The 20146-nt window shown below is 43.3% G+C and overlaps 1 protein-coding gene across 1 annotated transcript in view; it reads left to right on the forward strand.

Annotated features, from left to right (window-relative positions):
* Window positions 1–6693: 6693 nt before the first annotated feature.
* LOC120927707 (vomeronasal type-2 receptor 26-like) overlaps window positions 6694–20146 on the forward strand; it is a 66539-nt gene continuing 53086 nt past the window's right edge. The window contains exons 1-2 of the mRNA XM_040338584.1: window positions 6694–6839; window positions 7992–8078. Of these exons, the coding sequence (XP_040194518.1) occupies window positions 6694–6839; window positions 7992–8078 (233 nt within the window). The remainder of the gene's footprint in view (window positions 6840–7991; window positions 8079–20146) is intronic.

Here is a 20146-nt window from a genome sequence, read left to right on the forward strand (position 1 = left end):
TTAAGCCACCCCCCTCTGTAAGCCCGCCCTTCTCTGTAAGCCACCCCTCTGTCAGCAACCCCCCCGTCAGCCCCCCTCTCTGTAAGCAACCCCCCTGTCACCAACAACCCCCTGTCAGCCCCCTCTCTGTCAGCAAGCCCCCCTCTCTGTCAGCACCCCCTGTCAGCAACTCCTCTCTGTCAGCAAGCCCCCCTCTGTGTCAGCAACCCCCCTGTCAGCCCCACTCTCTGTCAGCAAGCCCCCCTCTCTGTCAGCAAGCCCCCTCTCTGTCAGCACCCCCTCTGTTAGCAACCCCTCTCTGTCAGCAACCTCCCCTGTCAGCACCCCCCTTTCAGCAACCCCCTGTCAGCCCCTCTCTGTCAACAACCCCCCTGTTAGCCCACCTCTGTCAGCAACTCCACCTGTCAACCCCCCTTTGTCAGCAACCCCCCCTTATTTCAGCCTGCCCCTCTGTGTAAGCCATCCCCCTCTGTCAGCCCACCCCCCTCTATAAGCCACCCCCCTCTGTCAGCCCACCCTTCTCTGTAAGCCACCCTCTCTGTCAGGAACCCACCCTTGTCAGCCCGACCCTCTCTGTAAGCCACCCTTCTCTATAAGCCACCCCCTTCTGTAAGCCCGCCCTTCTCAGTAAGCCACTCCCCTCTGTCAGCAACCCTCCTCACTGTCAGCAACCCCCCTGTCATTCTCCCTCTCTGCCTCTGTCAGCAATCCCCTTGTCAGCCCCCCTCTCTGTCAGCAACCCATGTCAGCCCCCCTCTCTGTCAGCAACCCCCCTTCCTCTGTCAACCCGCCCCTCTCTGTAAGCCACCCCTCCCCTCTGTCGCCTACCCCCCTCCTCTGTCATCTACCCCCTCTCCTCTGTCAGCTACCCCCTTCTATCAGCTACTCCCAAACAGCATGCAAACCCCTTCTTTCTTCCCCCGCTCGAGCAGGGCTAATGTCCTGCAGTCGGGTCACACTGCACTATCTGTCTGTGCACTCTCTCTCTCCCACCCAGCTGCCGGCACCAATGCCACCAGAGACAGTGAATGGAGGGCCACTGGACTGATGTCCTAGCAACCAGTGATGCTTTTGCAGGAGACAGAGTGGTATTACAGACCCCGCCCCCTAACAGGTTCACACGCGTCTTTGCAGCGGCTCCTGGAAGGTAAGGGTTTTTTGTCTCGCTGTAATGGAGGTCTCTATTGGGGGGGTCACAGGCACTATCTGATATTTAATCTGTTATTTTTTTTTCTCTATTTGTGGCGTGCCTGTGTATTGCTTTGAATTTTCTGTCTTTTTTTGTAATTAAAAGAAGCTTAAAAGGGTTGTAGAATGCACAGTGACACTTTGTGAACAGTTTGTATGGGGTTGGGTTCAGTAGAGCTGATTCAGGTTTTTGGATGGAGGTAAAATGCTGCTGACACCATCCACTGCATTGCTGACACCGTCCACTGCCCTACTGACACCATCCACCATCCTACTGACACCGTCCACCGCCCTACTTACACCGTCCACTGCTCTACTGACACCGTCCTCTGCTCTACTGACACCGTCCACTGCTCTTCTGACACCGTCCACTGCCCTACTGACACCATCCACTGCCCTACTGACACCATCCACCATCCTACTGACACCGTCCACCGCCCTACTTACACCGTCCACTGCTCTACTGACACCGTCCTCTGCTCTACTGACACCGTCCACTGCTCTTCTGACACCGTCCACTGCCCTACTGACACCATCCACTGCCCTACTGACACCGTCCACCGCCCTACTGACACCATCCACTGCCCTACTGACACCGTCCACTGCTCTACTGACACCATCCACAGCTCTACTGAAACCCATCCACTGCCCTACTGACGCCGTCCACTGCCCTACTGACACCGTCCACTGCCCTACTGACACCGTCCACTGCCCTACTGACACCATCCACTGCTCTACTGACACCGCCCACCGCCCTACTGACACCATCCACTGCCCTACTGACACCGTCCTCTGCCCTACTGACACCGTCCACCGCCCTACTGACACCGTCCTCTGCCCTACTGGCTGACAGTGTCCACTTTAACTCCTCCCACTGTTAATGAAATTTGGCCACAGCCACTGTTCACCGTAGCACACCTCATTACTACTCTCTTTGGGTAACCCAAAAGGTGTCCCAGGTATTTTATAATTCTATAGCCGCGTGTACTACAAAAAAATTGCTGTGCGCCGCAAAAGTGTTCCGGTTTGGCTTAAAGAAAAGGTGGCAACCCTACGTACGGTCCCAGCCAATGAAAAAAAAGGAAAAAGAGCCAGGGACAAATCACTGGAGAGTGGGAGTGTGTGCGGGCGCACAGCTTGCACCCTGCACATGGGCAAATTAGCTTCCCAGCTTGCTCAGGGAGAATCAGTGTCAGCGGCAACTATCCATTGACATTTAAATGAAAGCCAAAAATCTTTCTGGGAAAACGTCTTGTGGACAGATGAGACCAAGATAGAGCTTTTTGGTAAAGCACATCATTCTACTGTTTACCGAAAACGGAATGAGGCCTACAGAGAAAAGAACACAGTACCTACAGTGAAATATGGTGGAGGTTCAATGATATTTTGGGGGTTGTTTTGCTGCCTCTGGCACTGGGTGCCTTGAATGTGTTCAAGGCATCATAAAATCTGAGGATTACCGGAAACCAGGATTGAGCTGAATGCACTTTGAACTGCTTATATATACTAATACAATTTATTTTATTTTTTTCCATTTATCCCCCTCCCCTCTCTATTCTGACTTTCCTGTTACTATATATTTTGAATATATAGCTAATTCTATAAACAGATAATTATTTTGGATAACAATGCCTACCAATTATTATTTGTGGTTGTTATTCTTTCGACCTTAACCACTTAAGGACCCCTTCACGCCGATATATGTCGGCAGAATGGCACGGCTGGGCACAAGCATGTACCTGTACGTGTCTCTTTAAGAGCCCAGCCGTGGGGTTGTGAGCTCCGTGACCGCGCCCGCGGGACCCATGGAGCCGATCGCCGCCGGTGTCCAGCAATCGGTCTCAGGAGCTGAAGAACGGGGAGAGGTGAGTGTTAACACACCTTCCCCGTTCTTCATTGTGGCAGTGTCAGTGATTGTCTGTTTACTGATATAGGGAAAGACGATCACTGACATCACACGTCCAGCCCTGCCCCCCTACAGTTAGAAACACATATGAGGTCACACATAACCCCTTCAGCACCACCTAGTGGTTAACTCCTAAACTGCCATTGTCATTTTCACTGTAATCAGTGCATTTTATAGCACTTTTCACTGTGAAAATGACAATGGTCCCAAAAATGTTTTAAAATTGTCCGATGTGTCCGCCATAATGTCACAGTCATGAAAAAATCACTGATCGCCGCCATTAGTAGTAAAAAAAAATATTAATAAAAGTGCCATAAAACTAATCCCTATTTTGTAAACACTATGGGCTAGAATTGCCTATCTTTAGGCGGGCGTAGCGTATCTCAGATACACTACGCCGCTGTAACTTAGTGAGGCAGGTACCGTATTCACAACGAACTTGCGTCCTAAGTTACGGCGGTGTAGTATACATGAGCCGGCGTAAGCCCGCCTAATTCAAATTGTCCAGGCAGTGGGCATGTTGTATTATAATGAGCCTTGACCCCACGTAATTGACGCTCCTAACGAACGGCGCATGCGCCGTCCGTGAACATATCCCAGTGCGCATGCTCGAAATCACGTTGCAAATAGTCAATGCTTTCGACGTGAACGTAACTTACGCACAGCCCTATTCGCGTATGACTTACACAAACGACGAAAACGATGGAAAAATCTACGCTGTCCTGACGTCCATACTTAACATTGTCTATGCCTCATATAGCAGGGGTAACTTTACGCCGAATAAAGCCTTACGTAAACGACGTAAATCAATGCGCCGGGTGGACGTACATTTCTGAATAGGCGTATCTAGCTCATTTGCATATTCTATGTGTAAATCTACGGAAGCGCCCCTAGCAGCCAGCGTAAATATGCACCCTAAGATAGGACGGCGTAGGAGACTTACGCCGCTCGTATCTAGGCCAAATCTATGCATCACTGATTCTATGAATCAGGCGCATAGGTACGACCGCGCTCATTTGGACATACGACGGCGTATCTGAATTATGCCGTCGTATATTCTTTATTAATCTAGCCCTATAAATTTTGCGCAAACCAATCGATAAACGCTTATTGCAATTTTCCAAAAACAGGTAGAAGAATACGTATCGGCCTGAACTAAGGAAAACAATTTTTTTATATCTTTTTTGGATATATTTATTATAGCAAAAAGTAAAAAATATAATTTTTTTTCAAAATTGTCGCTCTATTTTTGTTTATAGCGCAAAAAATAAAAAACACAGAGGTGATCAAATACCCCCAAAAGAAAGCTCTATTTGTGGGAAAAAAAGGATGCCAATTTTGTTTCGGAGCTACGTCGCACAACCGCGCAATTGTCAGTTAAAGGGACGCAGTGCTGAATCGCAAAAAGGGGCAAGGTCCTTAACCTGCATAATGGTCCGGGTCTTAAGTGGTTAAGATTGCACATGCAGTAACGTATATAGTGCTATGTCTGTTGCCATACCCTAGATCTTTGATCTTTGGTGCAAACTTAATGATATACCTCTTTGACAGACTGTTATCTGTTACTCGCAATAATTTGTACTGTTATAACATTATCTTTAATAAACTTTTGATGCAAAAAAAATACAAAATCTGAGGATTACCAAAGGATTTTTGGTTGCACTGTAGAGCTCAGTGTCAGAAAGCTGGGTTTGCGTCTGAGATATTGCATCTTCCAGCAGGACAATGACCCCAAACATATGTCAAAAAGCACCCAGAAATGGATGGCAACAAAGCACTGGAGAGTTCTAAAGTGGCCAGCAATGAGTCCAGATCTAAATCCCATTGAACACCTGTGGAGAGATCTTAAAATTGCTGTTGGGAAAAGGCGCTCTTCCAATAAGAGAGACATGGAGCAGTTTGCAAAGGAAGAGTGGTTCAAAATTCCAGGTGAGAGGTGTAATGCTGCGTACACACGATCATTTTTCGGGTTGTAGAAAAACAACGTTTTCAGGCTCTAGAAAAAACAATGTTTTTTTCAACTTGATCATTAAAACGGTCTTGCCTACACACGCTCGTGAAAAAAAAGGCTCTAGCAAAGCGTGGTGACGTACAACGCGTACGACGACACTATAAAGGGGAAGTTCCATTCGGATGGCGCCACCCTTGGGGCTGCTTTAGCTGATTTTGTGTTAGTAAAAGACGATTCACGCTTTTTAGTCTGTTACAGCATGACGAATGTGCTATCTCCATTACGAACACTAGTTTTACCAGGACGAGCGCTCCCGTCTCCGAACTTGCTTCTGAGCATGAGCAAATTTTTCACGTCGTTAAAGCCCACACACGACCATTTTTTACAACCTGAAAAACGACAACGTTAAAAACGTTGTTAAAAATTAGAGCATGTTTGAATTTTTTTTTGGCCATTTTTCAGAACCCGAAAAATGCTCTGAAGCCCACACAACATCGTTTTTAAAGCGGAAGTAACCCCATTCATAAAACAGTTACCTTTCCGGCACGTGCCGGAAATGTAACATTCCCATATATGTTCGTCCGCAATGGTCCCGGGAAAGGCTGTTGTCACTCGTGGTCCTAAGGACTGGATCAGCTGGTCCCCTGCCTGGGATGGCGGCTTGTTTCCCGAGTGTGTTGTTGGTGTAACGTCACCTCCGGGTGCGGGAGGATGCGCGCGTTTTCTAGACATGCGTGTCTCTTCTTCAGGCTCTGCAGACGAACATATATGTTATGAAGCTCTGTTTGTGAGTACAATATTTTTTACTTATGTTTTCATCAGAATAAACACTTACCTGCTACGCTTAGAAGGCACCACTTTCTTCTTTCTCTTCGGGTTTACTTCCACTTTCATGACATTAAATTAAAAAACTTAATTTTTTACAGCCCGAAAAATGATCGTGTGTATGCAGCATAAGAAGCTTATTGATGGTTATAGGAAGCGACTGATTTCCGTTATTTTTTTTCCAAAGGGTGTGCAATCAAATATTAAGTTAAGGGTGCCAAGAATTTTGACCTGCCCATTTTTGAAGCTTTGTGTGACATTATGTACAATGTGCTTTTTTTTTCCTCCCTTTTTTTGTTTTGTTCCAATACACACAAAGGGATAAACATGTGTATAGCAACACATGTGTTACTGCAATACTTTTCTGTGAGAAATACTTGATTTTCTGTAAAAATGTCTGGGGTGCCAACAATTTCGGCCATGACTGTAGAACATCATTGTGCATTGTTATATTATAGAGTTTACTTTCAAATAAATTCTGTGTCTTGGTTTAGAGTTGTTAAAGTAAAATGAATAATATTAGAGGTCTATACTTAAGCACTTGAAAAAAAAAAAAAAAAAAACTACCTGCAAAACAACTAAAAGTAGATAGAAGACGATGTCAGTATATTGAGAACGATAGAAGCTGTATGGTACTGAACTGTATAAAAGGAGGGTGAGAGGAGCCAGCTCCTTGTATCGTCCTTGTGACACACATGCTGCAGAGGTCGGTGTCACAATGAAACCTAAGAAGAATCCAGTGAGCGGAGCGATGGTCATATTATGTCTCTACATCTTCCAGTTCTGTTTGATGCCGCAATGTGTGACCCTCTGGAGATCGGGGATGGGAAGTCCAGCCTGCTCCCTCAAGCTTCCTGATGTCATTGATGAATTTGAATATTTTCAGGATGGAGATTTGATCATTGGAGGAGTGCTCACTCTGAGGTCAAAAATCGAATATCTAGGACTGCCTGAAGAAAAGACATACAGGTATGTAACTTACTTGCTAGGAAGAGGGGGGGGAGTGATCGGGGTGACAAAGAACAACTAATAGGACTTTACACAATGATTAGAAGAAATACATGTGATGGAAATATTGTAAGAATGTAGCAAGATGCCAGGCCTTGTTTAGTCTAATAAGAACTTCCAGGTCCAGGAGTTGTTGAATGTTGACATCCTTCTTTGTAGAGTGGGTTGTAAGGCATAGTGGGTGCAATGCAACGTAGATTCATGGGCGCCAGACACTTGGTTACAAAGAGATTTTATTTCTCTTGAATAGATTTTTGGGAGAGAGGGTTAGGCCCAGGACACCCTTAGGTGGTTGCAATGTTAATTGGCAGACTCTGAGGCTTCTACAGGTAGACAGCCATGCAGGGAAAGGCATCCAGCAAGACACCACATCTGCATGTGTAGGAATGCTGTCTCCTATGGCAACTGTTCCTAACACAAGTTGAAAAGGATTGATAACCCCTGACACAACCTTAAGGGCATAACCCATTCTGCTCTGATTCAAACCATGAAAACATGCAGAGAGCGAGGGAGACAACCTGCTTGCTTTCTGTGTCCAGCCGTCAAGAGGGGAGTCTTTATTGCTAGCATAGATTTATAGACAAAATGACATCATTCACATGAGCACAACTGATTGGCTTACTCCATATAAGGGTCTTTCTGTTACATGTTCTTCTTGGCACAAAGTCCTCGTGGCACACTCAGAGCACAGGGTCCTCTATTCAAACTCACAGGGGTTTTTTTAATGGAAGGGGTTTTGGAGTGAGTACAAGGGAGGAGTTTGGAGGAGGGGTAACAGCTGTTTAGTATTAATAGTTCTCTTGTCTTCACTCCGAGCTGAGATGTTACTGTAACCCTATATACTCTGTTACTTCATTTAAGGATAATAACATTTGTTGCAATACCTGCACACATATATATTTATCAAGAAATAAAAGAAGTAAAACAATATAATGAAAGAAAGGCAACATTTGAGTGGTTTTAGTATAAGATAGCATAAACACATAATATTCATTTTAGTATCTTCCATGACAGTCCCCCCTTAAAATGACTATTTTATCAGTACTGTCCCTATGCTCTCTTTGTCCCTGGTTTGGCCTCTCAACTGTCAACTCTTTTATGTTTTTCGCATAGCGTCCAGACAGGGCTTATCCGTAGTCCTTCTTCGACAAAACTTCAGGAAGCAGTCAAACACTATGCTTTCCCTCACTTGAGAATGTGGTATGTGTTTTTCTTAACAGGTAAGGACAGTAATGGAGGATACGGTCAATGCAACAGAACATTATCGTAACCAATATAAGCAGAAACAAAATTGCTATACCTGAGTACAGATGCGTTATCACCCAAAAATACTGTCCCCAGGTAACATTCTAAGTACACCCCCCTTGTTAGCTAAAATCTTGTCTAGGGCCATACGTTTTTTTTTTTGTGTGAAGTGGCCTCTAGTTGTTCAGCTATACCTTGGAGTGCATCCCTGTTATAGTTAACAAACCTCTGTTGGTTATAGTAAATATAATTAATCCAATCTACATTCTCATTTGAACCCTCTTTATCCCATTACTAAATCAAATTTTGTAAAAGCAACAATCTTACCAAGTTATTGTATTATTCTTCTTACTATACTTTCAATTATAACCATTTTAATTTTGCAAAAGAACATTGATTTATATTGGGCTTTCCTAAATATTTTATTTCTGAAACAAACTTAATTATATTGAATTACCCAATTTTTCAGAACCAATCATACAGTATGATCGACTAAACCACATATGCTCTTGTCACACCATGACTGTTAAACACAATTTCTATTCAACACAAGGCAGTCTTAGTTCATCCTTCAGTGAAGACAAACATACTGGAAGTTCCACTGTGCTAATATATGGATCCATTTATAAAAGCACAATATTCCTCCCCAATAAAAAAAATTGTCAACCTAAAGCCTGAAAAAGTGACTTTTTGACTCATGACTGTGGCTCTATCATACTGCATCATTTGTTCATGATGGATTTATACACTATTTTAACTGACCTTTCTTTTTAACATGCAGTTGTCACTAGACAACGCTCAGTCAAAGCTGTGTATACTGACACCTCGTGTCCTCCTTAAAATAACAAGATGGTGCAAAAACACACACATTTTATTAAAATACCAATCATAATCCACATACACTTGTGCATTGCAAATGTTATTTAGGCTCAAAAATGTTTAAAACCATTACTCTAGAAAGCCACATCTTCTAAATATATTTTCCTCATGTGTGAACTCCATTACAGGTCTCTGATTTCAACAGACTCACAGAAGGGTAATTTACCACAGCGTGTAACCTGATCTGCATCTCTATGCTAGAAGCTTATTCCTTTCCTGGTCTCCAGAGAAAAACATCTGCTAGCTACTAGAACTGATCTTCCAAGCTTTCTACGCCATACATTATACAATCTGATTACAATCGGATTTATCGTTTTTCAAATTTTTAACCTTTCTAAAAAAAAAACAACATATTTGGTTTGTAAATCTGCCAAAAATCATGTACATTACATTATAATATGATGTTTCTTGACTACAGCAGCGACAAAAATTGTTTAGGGGACAAACTCGTGAAATTCACAGATTAGTTCCAGCCTAATGAACTGTGAATTGGCTATTTTCCCGAGAAACTCCTCCTCCCAACCAGAGCCTCTACTCTCATCAGAAACATCAAATTAAAAAACTTTTAACACTTGTTTTTTTTTTTTGTTTTTGTTTTTTAGATTGAACATAACTTTCATATTTTAATATTTTTTTCTGGGTAACCTTAAGTAAATTAGAACAATCTACTACCTTAATTTAACAACCAAACCCCAGTTTGGAATCTTTTGTAAACATTGCTCAATCCTCAACTTATTATTAATTCCTGCAACCAAATCTGTAGGATTTACTGTTAAACACTAAATACCATGTTGTTTACCATTATCTGAATTTTAAACAGTTCTTTACACAATCTTAATCAATAATTTTCTCTTAAAACTTTGTTCTGATCCCATGTTTGTGCTTTTGAATGACCACATGTAATAACACATTTTCCTGTTTAGGGCTATTATATTCATAAACATTTACATGCAGCATTAAACTCAGTTTCCTCATTAAAGAACTTCTTTACACTCTGGCATTAATTACTCTATGGAATATATCACAGTGATTATGGGACTCAGGGACTCCAAACCTGCAGATACTTGGTCTCTTGCTTTAAACTTATCCGGGACCCCCTTGGACCCCTCTGGCATCTATATCAGAGCCTATATCCCCAGTCATCAACTATATTCCAACCCACAGATTCCCAGTGGTCACAATCATCACCTATATCACACATATATATGGTTCCTTGACATGTTACCCAGCCAGTCTAATGGAGGGAAGGAGATTATAGTACAGTAATCAAATATAAGAAAAAATATATATAGTTTCATGCTGATGCGGGTGGCACAGTCCATCATATCTCATCTCCAGAGAGTGTTTTCAAAGGAACTTCTTAACCATCACCCAATCACCAGGGAGTATGCGGTGAACATCGGTACCTAAACCAGAATCTAGAATGCAAGAAAATACTCAAACATGGATATTATTTTTCAAGAGCGGTCACATAATTTCTCCAAGTATCAGACTGTAATTGCAACTGTTTTGGGTAATAAAAAACTAATCTAGAGGCTGTTTCAAACAAGATTTCAAAAAGGGGGTAATGAATGCTTCCCCCCTGGGGCCACTTTCCCACTTCTCTGAGGCTGGTGTTAAGGTATGTGAAACGTTAATGTGGTACCCAGGACCTTGATCACTCTTTATCACATCAGTTACCCCATATCTGAATCTGGAGCCATCAACATACAAGGTGAGTTAAGGCATTGGGGTCGGGGCACACAGGACAGAGGGTAAATGAGCGGATTCCACCTTCATGAGTTCAAAGCAATCATGTTCATCCAGGGTAGGAGCAGGTAGGTTTTGGCCATTCTCTTCTTTTTGTTTTGTCCATAGACATGGCATGATACCCCCCTGGACAAAACGAAGGAGAGAAGAAGGGTTGGTGGGTTACAGAACACAGAATCTGGTATGGGCAATGGGTGGTGGGCAGGATAGGATGCCATCTGCGTTCACAGGGGCTAGTGCAATACTGAGCACATGGGGCAGGATGGGTCAGGCTGGAGCAAGGCCTGTTTGCAGGGGGAGGGACCTCCAGCATAGAACAGCATTCGGGCAGAGCCTATGCTTCCACAATAGCAGTGGTGTTGCTAAGCATACATACAGCAGCTTAAACTTTGGGCAGATCAGCATCCGGTACAACAGCCAGTGTTCGATAGGTAATACCAACAGTGAAAGCAGTAGGGGCACAAGTCCATAAACTGAACATCAGGCATGGTCTTGAAGGGGCAATAGCCACAGTAACAGCCCTTGGGCACCACATTATCACAGTATAACAGGCAACAAGCCATATATTTATCATGTCGTGGGTCACATTTCACCATCAGGCTAGGTAGCTCATGTGAGGCTTTCTCAGCTGAGGTGGCTGGGCCATAAGGGCAAAAGGGAAGGTTGGTCTGGAACTCAGTGATAAATACAGGCAGGGCCCCACAGATCACACAATCTGACTGATAAAACGATAAAAATAAGTGTAGGCTGGTCATCTATCAATATCTAAATTAAGCTCAGCTCAAAAAAAATAAGCTTCAAAGATAAGCATTGTGAGTTACTAAAACTCCTTCTTATACATCAACATTATCAGGTGCTGTGACGTGAAACAGATAAAACTCACATATATATCTAACAAAGAAACAGTTGCAATTTACCAGTCTTACTTTAAAAAAAAAAACTTTTCCCTTTCTTTTTTCTTTCCTTGTCCTCAAACAGCCAGCAGACACATGGTTAACCTGGCTTCTCCTGGGATCTACAGACAGACAAAACCTGACACTTCCAAGCTTGTCAATAGGATTTTAAAGTCTCCTGGTCAAGAAAAAAGGTGGGAGGGAAAGGCTGTGTTAGCTTCTGTCCCCCTTAAAATGCATTTAATGATGCATAGCAGCTTATGATATGAACAAAACAGTAAACAACACACACACAGTTAGAATATGACTATTTCAGCCCCTCTGTCTGCAGGGCGTTAATTCTTAACCCCTAACCCCGAATATATATATATATATAACTAAAAATATATACATTACGTGTGCATGTAGCCCTCCGCTAGAACACACGTAATATTCATGTAAGCTGATAAGGCAATTACTGTGCTACATCAGTACCAAAAACCTTGTCCTACGCATCAGCCTATTCAACACCTAGATCAGCCCAAGAACTTTTCTAAAAGAACCAGACTATCTAAATTCTGTGTCTATCCATAATCTTATTCCTCGAGACCTCTCTCTTCAGACCAGACATCTCCACATGCGTATGTTACCAAACCCAGCAATACCATACACATATATAGATATCTACCCTGAGACACGCCCAATATTTGCGTCACCGACTCAGGAACCCTGAAAATAAGGTATTGCCTACCCACCTCTTACAGACATCCACTAAAACAGCCACATTCAAGGTAACATAGAACATGACTAGGCATGTGCATTTCGTTTCGTTCTGAATCGAAATTCGGACGAATTTTTCATTATTCGGACATTCGGATGCATACGAATTCCCGAATTGCAATATTAATGAATTTACCGAATCTGAACGAACGTTTTCGATTCCGAATCGAAAACCCGCGGACGAAATTCGATCGGAATTCGATTTTTTTTTTTTTTTGGAATTCCGATCGAATTTCGTCCGCGGGTTTTCGATTTGGAATTCGAAATTTTTTTTTTTTTTTTTTTTTTTGGAATTCCGATCGAATTTCGTCTGCGGGTTTTCGATTTGGAATTCAATTTTTTTTTTTTCTTCGAATTCCGATCGAATTTCGAAATTATATTCGAAGAGAGAATTTTCGAATTCGACCGGATTTTTCGAAATTCGGTCGAAAACGAACGAGTTTCCGAAAACGAATTTAACACATGTAACAAACCTAACTTAACGAAATTAATTAAATAACGAATTAAAACGAAACGAAACGAAACAAAATTTTCCCTTTTGCACATGCCTAAACATGACAGAACATGAAATTATCAACCGGCAGAATAGGGTGACGGGTTCTCTTTAAAAAAAGACTTTGTTCAAGAAATTACCCATCTTTTCTTGACTGAAACAGACCGAGAGAATGGAGGGCATCTGTGCTGAAGTTTACAGGCAAGAAACATAAAACAAACGTCTCTTACCGAATGTGTCCGCACAGTCGCACTCCATCGACATCTCGGGGTGCTGTATTTGGCCAAGAAAACAAAGTCCACGCTAGGCGCCAAAATGAAATAGACATGCTATAGCACAACTCTAGAGCATAAAAACCCATTCTGCCGTTGACCCAAATTATGAAAACATGCAGAGAGTGAGGAACAAACTGCTTGCTTTCTGTGTCCAGCCATCAAGAGCGGGAGTCTTTATTGCTAGCATAGATTTATAGACAAAATGACATCATTCACATGAGCACAACTGATTGGCTTAGTCCATATAAGGGTCTTTCTGTTACATGTTCTTCTTGACACAATGTCCTAGTGGCACACTCAGAGCACAGGGTCCTCTATTCAAACTCACAAGGGCTTTCTTCGATGGAGGGGGTTTTGGAGTGAGTACAAGGGAGGGGTTTGGAGGAGGGGTAAGTATTAATAGTTCTCTTGTCTTCACTCCGAGCTGAGATGTTACTTTAACTCTATAATATGTTACTTCATTTAAGGATAATAACATTTGTTGCAATACCCACACACATATATATTTATCAAGAAATAAAATAAATAAATCAATATAATGAAAGAAAGGCAACATTTGAGTGGTTTTAGTATAAGATAGCATAACACAAAATATTAATTTTAGTAACTTCCATCACAAAGTTGTAATGAGCTGCTTTACTTCCTCTAGAGTCACTTCTTTTTGATCAATAGAATTTTATTGAAATGTATGATATATGTCAAGAATAAGTAGATAAGTAAATATACAGATGAACAGTTACAGTATCTGTCGAGCAATGTTAGATTGTATCATATACCATCTATGTATACCTGTATATAAGAGGTAGTATAGGGACATCAAGATGGATAATATTTGGTCATGCCATTTGTTAGGTTTTCGGTATAGGACAGAGGCAGAAGGGTTGACTGCCATCCCGGACACCCCGGTGGGTGCAATACTGTTATAATGTATACCTTAATTATGTAAATCTATGTTTTCAAAGTACTATATATACTCGAGTATAAGCCGACCCGAGTATAAGCCGAGAACCTAATTTTACCACAAAAAAACTGTGAAAACGCATTGACTCGAGTATAAGCCAAGGTTGGGAATGCAGCAGCTACTGTATGTATTTGCATGTCTCACTATGCCCATTGCAACCTCACTGTGCCATACCTCACTGTGCCTGTTGCAGTCTTACTGTGCCATACCTCACTGTGCCCATTGCAGTCTCACTGTGCCATACCTCACTGTGCCCATTGCAACCTCACTGTGCCATACCTCACTGTGCCCATTGCAGTCTCACTGTGCCATACCTCACTGTGCCCATGCAGTCTCATTGTGTTATACCTCACTGTGCCATTGCAGTCTCACTGTGCCATACCTCACTGTGCCCATTACAGTCTCACTGTGCCATACCTCACTGTGCCTATTGCAGTCTCACTGTGCCATACCTCACTGTGCCCATTGCAACCTCACTGTGCCCATTGCAGTCTCACTGTGCTATACCTCTTTGTGCCCATTGAAGTCTCAGTGTGCCATACCTCACTGTGCCCAAGTACCTGCAATCTTGACAGGCATCCATTTTTAAAAGTCGCGGGCTTCCTCTTGGTGTTCCGTTCCGTGATAGGCATTTGACACTGTGTTCTGCCTATCACGGAGGTCCGCTAATCCTCTGACTCAGTTTCTCAGCAGACACTGTGTTCAGTGTTCTGCCAATCATGGACATTCTTTCATCTTTGAACAAAAGGACATCCGTGATTGGTGAAACATCGAACACAGTGTATGCTGGGAAACTGTCCGAGGTGAGAGGACCTCCATGATAGGTGAAACACAGTGTCAAATGCCTATCACGGAACGGAACACCAGGAGGAAGCCACAACTTTAAAAAAATGGACGCCTGGCAAGAATTCAGGTACTAACTCGACTATAAGCAGAGGGGGGTATTTTCAGCCCTACAAAAAGGGCTAAAAAACTTGGCTTATACTTGAGTATATACGACAATTCAAACATTAAACTTAAAACCAATGAACAAGAACAATAGAGTTCCCAGATAGTGAGGTTAGGAACCAAGAGCCTTGACACTTCCCGGGGAGCTAACCCAGTTTATCCATGGTCGCCACAATCTATAGGTGTGATCCTTGTTTTTGTTTCTTAATGTTAGTGTTTTTTCATAGATGAAATGTACATGGGTTGTGTTCACCACATCTCCCAGTGTGGGTGGGTCAGATTTTTTCCAATTTCTGGTAATGTTGAGTCTCGCTGACAGTAATTTATGAGTAATGGTATGTCTATATGGTTTTGGTTAGTTTTCCATGTCAAGGGACAATAGTGCAAGTGAAGGCCTCAGTGGAAATGGTGTTTGGGTAATTTCAGAGTAGGTGGAAGATAGATTTCCAATAATGAGTTAATTTGGGGCATTTCCAACATATATGGAGCATATCTCCCCTCTGTCCACACATCCTCCAGCATTTAACGTCTAGTTTAGTGTCGTATTTGGACAGTCTATCAGGGGTAAGGTACCAACGTTGTGTCAGTTGGATTGATAGCTCCCAGATGGGGGAACAACAGGTGAAGTTGCAAGCTTTAGCCCATTGATCTATGGTATAGGTACATCCCAGATCCAATTCCCATCTAAGTACTGTAATAGGGTTGTCTTGATAAAGATATTCTTTTATTGAAGGAGATTATAAAAAAAGTGAAATTCCCTTTTTTTTTTTAAGTGTATTTTGTGCGTGTACTCGAGAGAGGAGCTGGACTGCAGGAGTTGGGAGTAGGCAGGCCTCCCCCAGAGGCAATCTGCCACCTTTCTCCATGCCCCGGGTGGCAATGGCGGGTGTGTGAGGGGGTCCTCCCACACAGCCCACCCTACCTGCTCCGCTTTGAAGCCCAACGGGGCAGAGGGACTCCCTATAAGGGAGTGAGAGGATTCGCCCGCTCAACCAGCCCCGTTAGTCCTTCGCCTCTCTTTTTTAGAGACCGCGTGGTCAAAGTGCGTGCATGTTAACCCAATTTCGAGTGCGTGTAAGTGTGGTGGTTTTTGTGGGAGGGGGTGGGCGTACTAAGCGCAGGCTTTCCTCGCATAGCACACCCACCGGGGGTCGGACTGAGACCACCAAACTCAATTCACATGTAGCCGAGACCGGGATCCGAACCCCTAGCTGCAGAGGTGAATGGCTTGTCAGCGCAGTGCCAATCGCGTTGAGTCACCGCAGCTCTCTTGAAACACTGCACCTTTTGGTGCGGTGTGGGGTTTTAAAGAAGATCCAAGCCAATTGGGGGATTGTGCAGGCCCATGTAGGTAGTTTGGCTATGCAGTGTAGAGTGCAGATGTTAAGGAAAAGGTCTGAGTTTGGTAACTGAAATTATTTTTGTATGGTGGGATATGATTTGATTTTTTCTTTACTGAGCAGGTCAGTTACTGTATATACTCGAGTATAAGCCAAGTTTTTCAGCACATTTTTTTGTGTGCTTAAAATGCCCCCCTTGGCTTATACTCGAGTCAACTTTATGCGCCTGATCTCAGGGATCGTGGGGACCCGGGACCCAGAACTTGGCATACATGCAGCCAAACTCTTCCTCTACAAGTTTGTTAAGTTTGTGGTCTGGGGGACCTACGGCTGTGGAGCACCGATTTTTCAAAACCAGGCACCCCTTCCATAGACTTCCATGTTAAATGGTAATTTCTCTGGTGATTTTGTGGACCCGGTACCGGCCGGGTGTAGGTCCCTTGGTCCCGAAGCTTGGCACACATGTAGCCCCATTTCTCCTCTATAGGTGTGCAAAGTTTGTGGTCTGGGGGACCCACGGCTGTGAAGCACCGATTTTTCAAACCCGGGCAACCCTTACATAGACTCCCATGTTAAAAGTCAGTTTAGTCATGGACACAGTGAGGCATGGGCACAGTGAGGCATGGGCACAGTGAGGCATGCACATGGATACAGTGAGGCAAAGTGAGGCACAGTGAGGCATGCAGATGAACACCCTAGGCTTATACTCGAGTCAATACGTTTTCCCATTTTTTGTGGTAAAATTAATTAGGTGCCTCGGCTTATATTCGGGTCGGCTTATACACGAGTATATACGGTATATATGTTATTCCTTTCGCTTTCTACATTGCAAAGGATGTTAAGTGAATTAAATTATGCAGTGCTTCTAGAGGAATTCGGAGAGTGGATTTGAGAGAGTATGATGAGCTACTTTTTGTAAATCGGTCCCAGGTTTTGAGTGTTGCTAAAATTGTTGGGAAGACACAAGGAGGGATTTTTGCTCCAAGTGTAATAGAGTAAAGCCATGTAGACAAATTTCCACCTGGGATAGTAAAAAGCTTCCATTTTCCCCCATAAGGTGGAGGGAGAAGATAAAAACCATTCTCTCGCTTGTGTGAGTATAGAGGCGTAGTAATCCTGAAAGACTATGTAACCAGTGCCTCTCGCTTGAAGGTGCTTAATTAGTTTTACATGAGTGCATCTAGATCTTTTACCTTGCCATATAAGTTTGGATAGTATAGTTTGAAGTGATTTAAAGTAGGTAGATGGAATTGGGATTGGGAGGGATCTTAATAGATAGAAGATTTGGGGGAGATGAAGCATTTTAAAGGCTGCTAAGTGCCACATCCAGGAGAATTCCAATGACGCCAACCTGGTGAGGTCCTCTTGTAGTTTAGTGCAAAGTGGTAAATAGTTGTGATGAAATAGTGATTTAGTTAAGTTGGTTAATTGTACACCTAGGTCGGGTATACTTTTATCTGCCCAGGTATAAAGGAATTGTTGTTGGAGATGGTCACTTGTGGCATTGTTCACTCCCAGGTTTAAGATATATGATTTTAGTTTTGTTCACTTTGTAATAAGAATATTAATATACCAGGCCAGCATCTTCTGAATCTCCAGTAAGGAGTTAACTGGATCTGTGACCATGAGAATAACGTCATCAGCAAATAAATGGATTTTATGCTCCTGGTCTGCGATGGATATTCCTGATATTTTTTTGTTGGATCTGATGCTCTCAGCTAGGGGTTCCATAAGGAGGTTAAAGATTAGGACGGAAAGAGGACAGCCTTGTCTTGTTCCATTCGAGATTTGGAATGGTAGTGATAGGTTGTCTGCTGTATATACTTGAGCCGATAGGACAGAGTTCAAGGCCATGATGGCATTATAAATTTGTCCATGTATCCCGAATTTGGCCAGTACTGATGAGAGGTAGTCCCAGTTAACCCTATCAAATGTTTTTTTCCGCATCTAAATATAGGAATTTAAAAGGTATGACTGATTTCTCTACTTGGTGGATAACATGAATTACACTTCTGGTAGCTTCTGAGGCTTGGCGGCCTTTTGTAAATCCCGATTGGTCCTTGTGAATAAGGGTTGGTAAAATATTAACCATTCTATTGGCTATAAATTTTGCATAGATTTTTAAATCGATGTTGAGCAAGGATATAGGTCGGAATTTTTTTGGTGAGATGGGCTCTTTTCCTGGCATTGGGAGGGTCACAATTATTGCACTAAGCATTTCGTGGGGACACAGTGGCAGCATTTGATGGGGCACAGTGGCAGCATTTGATGGGACACAGTGGCAGCATTTGATGGGACACAGTGGAAGAATTTGATGAGGCACAGTGGCAGCATTTGATGGGGCACAGTGGCAACATTTGATGGGCACAGTGGCAGCATAACATATGGAAAGTATGACATAAACAGAACAACAACCAGATGGACAGCTCTTAATGGACTGGATGTTTGTATGTGGAGAGTCACAAGAGTCAATGTTGACATGAAGTAAGACAAATGTTTATTCCTCAATGAGCAAAAATTATAATGGTTAAACAATGAAACACTTTGAAATAAAAATGGAAAGAGCCAACGATACCACACAGGTTCCTATGGGCGTTAAGGGGTTACCATCCTTCAGCAGACTAGCCGATAAGGCATGGAGAGGCGGCAATGTCCATGCTGTGCAGATGGAAGCCTGGTCTGGGAAGGGGGGAAGAAGGATGACTGAGGGACAGAAAAGCCTGGAGCAATAGAATGTAATGGAATCAGCGCAGGGTGGTCATGACAGGGTTAACAGGGGAAGTGAAGTGTAGGTAGGAGGTGCTGTGGTAGAGTTGTGTGGGAGGGGTTGGGTAGCAGATAAAAGCTGGCCCCTCCCAATGAGAGACAAGCACAGCGCGGGGGAAAGTTCCCACCCACCCTCCCTAATTTTTTAGGTTATGGGGTGGTATGTTTTGGTTGTCTTGTTTTCTGTTTTTCTTCCTGATAGGTCGATGGATCGTTGGATGTCGTGGCAGTGGCGGGTGTTGGTCTTTGCAGGGGAGGGAAGATATTGCAGAAGGAGGAGTTTTGGGAACTCTCATTGCTATGGGTCCCGATAATGGAGGTTAGCTGGGAAGTGGTAATGAGGGCACTGCGGTCAGTGGTTGTCTCTGAGCCAGCTAGTATGCTGGAGGCCTATTAATACACTGGGAAGGTACCGCAGTGCATTATGGTTTTCTCCCACATATGGGTATAGAGTTCCTGCTAAGACCAACACTTGATAGATTTATGTTTTTTTAACAGATGTTCATGTTAATTTTGTTATTTATATATATTTGTTTAATAAAATAAGGCTGCTACGGCCTTTTATAACTCCAACACTGATGTGGTCTCAATCAATAAGGTTAGGAGAAATAGTTGGGGTTGGATTAAAGAGGGGGAATAGTTACATCTGTTATACATCAGTCATGAGGAATGCAGGCGTTAGTTGAAGGTGTGACTACCAGTCGCTGCAGAGTGGTGTGGGGCGCCTTGCAAAGGAGGCTGTAGAACTGTGGCTGCCAGCCACTCGAGCCAACCGGTAAGCCAAGCAAGGCCGAGGAGTCGGCGTGCCTGGATGAGGCGACTGCACGGTATCAATGGGAAGGAGGTAGGTGGAAGCCCATAACCAGGGTGGAATGCAGGCTCGTCTGTTGCCATGATGACGTGTTTCGCACAAATGCGCTTTGTCATGGATGTTGACAAAGCTTATGCGCATAAAACACG

Source organism: Rana temporaria, chromosome 1 (genome assembly GCF_905171775.1).
Source record: "Rana temporaria chromosome 1, aRanTem1.1, whole genome shotgun sequence".
Taxonomy (NCBI): domain Eukaryota; kingdom Metazoa; phylum Chordata; class Amphibia; order Anura; family Ranidae; genus Rana; species Rana temporaria.